This window comes from Cariama cristata, unplaced genomic scaffold (assembly GCF_000690535.1).
Source record: "Cariama cristata isolate BGI_N322 unplaced genomic scaffold, ASM69053v1 scaffold4252, whole genome shotgun sequence".
NCBI lineage: Eukaryota > Metazoa > Chordata > Aves > Cariamiformes > Cariamidae > Cariama > Cariama cristata.
This window is the reverse complement of record NW_009605367.1, coordinates 50288-57216: the sequence shown is the minus strand read 5'-3', so window position 1 is coordinate 57216 and position 6929 is coordinate 50288. Positions and strand designations below refer to the sequence as shown.

The 6929-nt window shown below is 37.0% G+C and overlaps 1 protein-coding gene across 1 annotated transcript in view; it reads left to right on the top strand.

Moving 5' to 3' along the window:
* CPNE8 (copine VIII) overlaps nt 1-6929 on the top strand; it is a gene marked incomplete at its 3' end in the record, with an annotated part of 93789 nt that overhangs the window by 42409 nt on the left and 44451 nt on the right. Inside the window, exons 8-9 of the mRNA XM_009695907.1 lie at nt 3635-3738; nt 5542-5646. Coding sequence (XP_009694209.1) covers nt 3635-3738; nt 5542-5646 — 209 coding nt within the window. The remainder of the gene's footprint in view (nt 1-3634; nt 3739-5541; nt 5647-6929) is intronic.

The window sequence follows — 6929 nt, the reverse complement described above, 5'->3', positions numbered from 1 at the left end:
GTTAAGTGGAGAGACATGGTGTGGTCATGACCTTCCCCAAGAGTGTCACTACTCCTACCCCTCCTAGGGTTCATGGAGATGTGGATTGGACAGAGGAGGGGGCTTACTGGTCAGAAAGCACCTGACAGCCAGGCCAGCGCAGTTGCTTCCCAGCACTGAATGAACTAGCAGCAATCTGTACATCATAGGGAAACAGAGACTGGAAGGAAGAATAAGGAAAGTTTGTAGATATAGGGACATAAAGACTGATTGGAATCTAAGGAGGGGGGCAGTTTATCAGACCATGGTATATATTGGATGGGGCTGTAGGGTGTATCTTTGAAGAGTTTGCAATGACAGGATAGAGAATCTTAAATGAAGAAAGCAATAATATTAGACATTTGATGAAAATGTACAGGGGATCCATAGAGTACAAGATTAGATACATATACCTACAAAAACACCTTGAGGCTTGAAGATATTTGTTTCTGGGGCTTAGTTTTTGTAATTTGGTGGTGTTCAGGGGATAAGGCTTAACCTTTTGTATAACTTCTAACTTTTATACCATGTCATAAGTGGTTAATTTTTTTCTATTTATGCAATAGTCATGTTTCTCTTTTTACTAATATATCTGATAGCTAATCTGTTTAGGCCTTATTTTCTTAAGTTCATTAGATACTTGAAGTAAAAAGAAATCCTTCATTTTGTGCCTTATTTCCAGCTTAGTCAAATTTGTATTATTTCTCTGCAGAAGTAGTATAGTGGTATATTTGAATAGCACATGGGGTTAAATCTGACTTACCCTTTCCAGGCAACCTGCCAGTCCTGCAGAGTTATGTTAATAGGGTGCACCAACTCAGTCTCATTTAACTGCCATGTAGCAGTAGGAAATTCCTATGTTACTGGTACAAATGAATACGTATGGTCATGGAGAATGCCTGGTTTTCCCCTCTGTTTTACATCGGCTCAAACTTTTGTATGTAGTACATGATCAAAATGTTCACACTTTTATCAGATAGGTGCATCATTTAATTGCTTTCCTGCAGAAATTGTACGCCTATATTTCTTAAAAAGTTACACTCCTACCATTCTTAAGAGATGTTTGCCATCACCCCAGCATTTATTGATAACCTTAAAAGAGACTAAAGGCAATTTTTTCCTGATATTCTGAGTTTATCCTCCAAGACCAGCATTTGTATCCCAGTTGTAACAAACTGTTTAAAAATCACAAGTATGTCATTAAATCTGTAATTATAATAGGATTTTTTTTTTCTTTCCCTTTTATTGAAGACAAATACTAGGTGCCTTCCAAGGCTTTTATGTTCTGCCAGGTTCACCCCACTCAAATTTGACATATATGATGACTAGTTTGAAATTACTGAAGGGACTCAGTCTCTCTCTCTTGCACTCTCTTTTGCGTTCTCTGTTATGCTCCTTCATATGCACGTTCTGTCACGCAATCTCTTGCACTGTCTCACCAGCTGTCACATATTTTCTCTGGGATATTTTCCTCCCTAAGTTTATTCAGTAATTGGATGAATTCTTATCTGATCTTCTGAGATTTTTTTGCCAAACTTTTATAGCTCATACTCAGAATGTCAAAGATTTTTAGAATCACTGAGTTGCTGAGGTTGGAAGAGACCTTGGGAGATTGTCTAGTCCAACCCTCCTGCTCTTCTTAGAGCAGGTTACTCGGGACTCTGTGCAGTTGGGTTTTGAGTATGTCCAAGCAGACTCTGAAGTCTCTCTGTTTCAGTGTTTTGCCACACTAACAGTAAAAAGTTGAGGTTTTTTTCTTGTATTTAAATGGAATTTCCTATATTTCAATTTGTACCTATTACTACTTGTTTTTGCACTGGATACCACTAAGCAGAGTCCGTTTCCTCCCTCTCATCAGGTATTTATACAAATTATAAGATCCCCCTGAGCCTTCTCTTCTCCAGGCTAAATAATTCCAGTTCTCTCAGCCTGTCCTTATAAGAGACATGATCCAATGCCTTAATCATTTCAGTGACCTCTTTGCTGGCATTTCTCCAGCATGTCCTTGTCTTTGTTGTACTGGGAAGCCCCGAACTGAAGACAATACTCCAGGAGTGTCATTTGTAAACTTGCTGAGGGTCTACTCTGTTCCATCATCCAGGTCATTAATGAAGACGTTCAATATTATTGGTCCCATTTTTGACACCTGGGGTACACCACTAGTGACTGGTCTCCAGCTGGACTTTGTGCCACTGATCATGAGCCTTTGAAGCCCAGCACTTCAACCAGTTTTCAGTCTACCTCACTTCAGTTATCTAGTCTGTAATTCATGAGTTTGTGAACAAGGATATTATGGGAGACAGTGTCTAAGGCCATGCTAAGGTTGCGAATAAACGACATCCACTAGTCTCCCCTCATCCACTGAGCCACTCATTTCATGAGGGAAGGCTTCAGGTTGCTCAGGCGTGAATTTCCTGTTTGTAAATCCATGCTAATAACTCTCAGCCACCTTCTTGTCTTTCATGTGTTTGGAAATGTTTTCCAGGATTATTTGCTCTATCATCTTCTCTGGGGTTGAGGAAAAACTGGCCTGGATCCTCTTCCTTGGCCTTTCTTGAAGATAGGAGTGGCATTTGCTTTCTCCCAGTTCTTAGGAACTTCCCCTGAACATCATGACTTTCCAAAGATAATGCAAAGTGGCCTCACAGTGACTTTGGCCAACTCCATCAGCACTCACAGGTCCCATGGACTTCTGTATGTCTAGTCTGTTTAAATGTTGCCTACCTGGTCCTCCTCTACCAAGGGAAAGTCATCTTTGTTGCAGACTTTCTCAGGTCTGGGTCTCAGGTGCCCAAGATTCTTGAAGGCAAGTCTTACCAGTAAAGACCAAGGCACGGAAAAGTCCCTGTTTCTCATAGTCTTCTATGTCGTTTGTCACCTGCTCCCCTGCCCCACTCAGTGGTGAGCCCACACTTTTCCTAGTTGTCCTCCTGCTGCTCTTTCACCTGTAGACCTGTTTATAGAACAGTCTTCCAGCAGGCCCTGCCCCAGTTAGCTGGTGAGTCTGCAGGTTTATCTTTGCATTTATAATCCTTCTTGCATTCTTGACTCTGCCCAAAGAGGTGACCATGTATGATTATCAGTTTGCCTGACCACAGCGAAGAAACTTTTCTCCTTTTTTTGTCATCAGAATGAATGTATTTGTTATCTTCCAGGCTCATTTTCTGGAAGCTTCTAGACTCTTAATAGCAAGCCATTTACTTTACAGATGGCAGGAGAAGAGAACTGCAGGTTTAAGTCATTGAAGGAATGAGGCTTAGTCGTGTCTCACCAGAGTTTTTAAAATTATTTCTAATATTCATTCCTTGCCTGTGCATCTGCTTCCCTCAGAGTGCAATTTTGGATGTCAGAAAATACTGGAAGAATCCTGAGGCATTTAGCGTAGAAATTAATCCTTCCTCTGCAGCCCCCTATGAAGGAATTCTTGGTTCCAGCAGTTCAAACTGCACTGTAAGGACATTGCAGGAATACAAATATGTAGAGGGCATCTAGAATGCATATACCCTCATTGATTTTGTTTTCTATTTGTATGGTTATTAGTCAGTGATTATTTTTTTTTCATATTAGTGTAATAAACTGCATGCTTTATGTAATTTTTCTGTGTTACTCATTTCAGGATTCAGTTTTAATGCAATTCTGTGCGAACAAACTAGACAAGAAGGACTTCTTTGGAAAATCTGATCCTTTCCTTGTATTTCATCGAAGCAATGAAGATGGCAGGTAGACAACTATTAAGTATTTTTGCTGCTAAACAGTAGGCAGCTTACTTATTTTGCAGATGGTAATATAGTTTTAATTTTTTAATATTTGTCAGATTAAGCTGTGTTTCTTTTATAATGTTTGTTGGATTTTAGTATCATGTTATGCGGCATAAGAATAAAACTATTGTAACAAATAGATCAAATATCACAACACAGGGTTTTAAGAGTTAAATGTATGATGAATATAAAACACTATGAAAATTAATTGTCATAAAAATAGTTAAATAGCGTTACTTTTGCTAAGATATAGTAAACCTTTAAATTAAATAGATTTCTCAAAGAAAATTGTAGCTGCAGAATATGCTAATGCTTAGAAATTGTTTTAGACAAAAACATTTTATAATGCAAATTTTGAAATAACTTTTATCTTTTTGACAGAGTTCTGGGAAATAGAATTCAAAAATACCTTAAATAGAAAATTTTTTACAAGTGACTGTTTGCTATGTTCACGCTTAGTTTGTTAAAGTAGGTTAATCTCTCCTGTTCTGCTGCTAAGACTTGACATGCTAACTTCTGATCAACATATTGCTTACATGGGGGTCTACTGGCAGGTTAAGTTTTCTTGGAAACTGATAGTCTTTACATGTAACATTGTATCAAACCAAAGGCTAGACATATGATATTAATTGTTTCAGTAGTTTAACTGGAACAGTTGTTAACATAAATCTATGTATGGGTATATGTGTGTCTGTTCCCTGCTCTTTTCCTCTCAGAGGCAGATTATAGGAACAGCTTCCTGAATAAATGCTGAGTATCTTAAATTGCAAACCTGGAGGAGTTAAGGCTCCTTTGTGAGTGGCGTTAAGGCTGTTAGTGGAATTTCTCTGGGCATTACTGGAAGTGCTGACACATGCACTTTCTCTTGGCCTTGAGTGCCATGCTTCTCCACTTCCTTCCAAGGGGTGAATGTCGAACCACTGATTCTTTATTGGTCTCCTGTATCCAACAGGAGGTTGGGGCAGTACTTCTGCACCCATGGGCAGAAGGATGCTCGCTTTTCTGTCTCTTGGCTTCAGGTATGCCTTCCGAATCATAGCCATGATAAAAACATAGGCCTTTGGAATGTAATGAAGATATTCCCTCAAAGAACAACTTTAGTTACATGTTTATCTAGAATTTCAGTAGTGATTTCACCAGTGACCTTGCCTCCTTTTCTTTTGAACAAATCAGTCCCCAAGATGAGGATTCAAAAGAAGTATTTTAATTTTGCAACATTTAGACAAAGCGGAATGCATTAAAACAATTCATTGTATTTCATCTGAGAGAAAGTGATCATGGGATCTTACCGAGGCTTATATGTTTTACCTGAGGCAGCCCTGGTTAAAAAATCATAGGCATAAAATGGGGAACAAGAACTGGAAAGCTATGACTCTCTTGGCTCAGTTTCTTAATTGCTATACAAGAGTCAAATCCTTACTAGACCACTTTGTGGATCTGGATTCCTGGCTGTACAAGGCCCCCAAAAAATGGGATGGAGACAGCTCTTGCCTGAAATAACTTACTGAATGGTTGTAATTCTTGTCGAAGTTTTGGGTAAAAACATTTTAGGTTTAGAGTTGTTTAGCACCCTAGTCTGTAGTCTCTCTCAAACAGGTCTGTCCTCTTCAGTCCTCCCTTCTCCCTGATTTCATTGCGTTTCTGTTTTTCTTGTCTTAAATTTTATATGGACATTGTATGAGTGAATAGAGATTACAACTCTTTTGGTTCCATGTTTGATGACACAAAAGGAAAAGTAAATAAATATGTATCTTTTTTATTACAGTTTTACAATCTGCCACAAAACAGAAGTTGTAAAGAATACATTAAATCCAGTGTGGCAGGCATTCAAGATTTCTGTCAGAGCACTGTGTAATGGAGACTATGACCGGTAAGCTATAGGTTAAGCTTTCTTAGTATAGACAATTTTCTTCCTCATAACTCATGTATTCTTTTATATGTGAGTTTTTCTATGCAATTCATTTCCTGATGTTATTTAGGTTATTTAATCAGCATTTTGAAAGGATAATACGTGTTCAAAACTATTTGTCACATTAAAGAATTTAGAAAAATAAAACAAATATGCTAAATCTGTAGGAAATGTTCGTGGTGATCTCTGGAAAAAAATTCTTCGCTTTCTATGGTGTGATTAAGAAACAGAAAGAGAAGACTAATTTGAAGAATGGCCACTGTTAGTGTGCACAAGTATTTTTTTTAATAATGTTTACATCAAAAACTATGATAATCTGTCTTCCTTGGATGACACTGTAATGTCAGAGGATGCTGATAAATGATAGTGTTGAAAATATATAGGTAAGTAGATGAGAAACACAGAAGGTAATCATCATCTTCTTCAGATTTGAAGTTTTCAGTGATCTCATGCAAAAGGAACCATCTTTGAAAAACACGATGATAATACTATTTTTTTTAACCAATATTTTACCAATAATTACAAACAAATTAGTTGAGGAAGCATGGATACTTTTAGACTCCTTAAAAAATGGGCATGTTAACTTGTAACAATATCAACAAGAAAAATGTTTAACTCCCTGTTGATGACTTCTTATTCTGTTGTCATCATTCATGTTTTTGAAATGTATTTAGATGTTGGTGTTATTATTAAATACCCAGTTAAATGTCTGGTATTTTATCTATCTCTGCTACCTGAAATCTGGAGTACTGGAATTATTTTAGTAAGTACTCGAATTATTTAGTAAGACTCTGAGGAAGTATAGCTTTATCAATTAGTTATACTACTTTTAGAAGTGTATAGTGTAATATTAGTTTAAAATCATGAAGGAAATACATGAAGACTAGAATGAAACTATGCATAATATGTAATCTGAATGGTGTAGTAATGAATAGTAGATGGATAGATGTGCTAAGGTTCAATTCAGCTTCATGTAGACTCTGTGAAAAATACAAGAGATGCAAAATGGACTTGTCTGGGTATTTCAAAGGCAAAAGGTCAAAAATCTTGTTTCAATGCCTTGTAATCCTTAAACATCTGTTTTATTTTATTGTTGAGATTGATGTGATCAGGTCTTATTATCTTATATAAGCTAAGATATTTTATCTTATTAATTAAAATAAAAAGAGATTTAGTATTTCATTCTTGTAACCATGAACTAATGTTTCCATCAGCAGAAGCCAAATCCTTTGTTGAAACATATT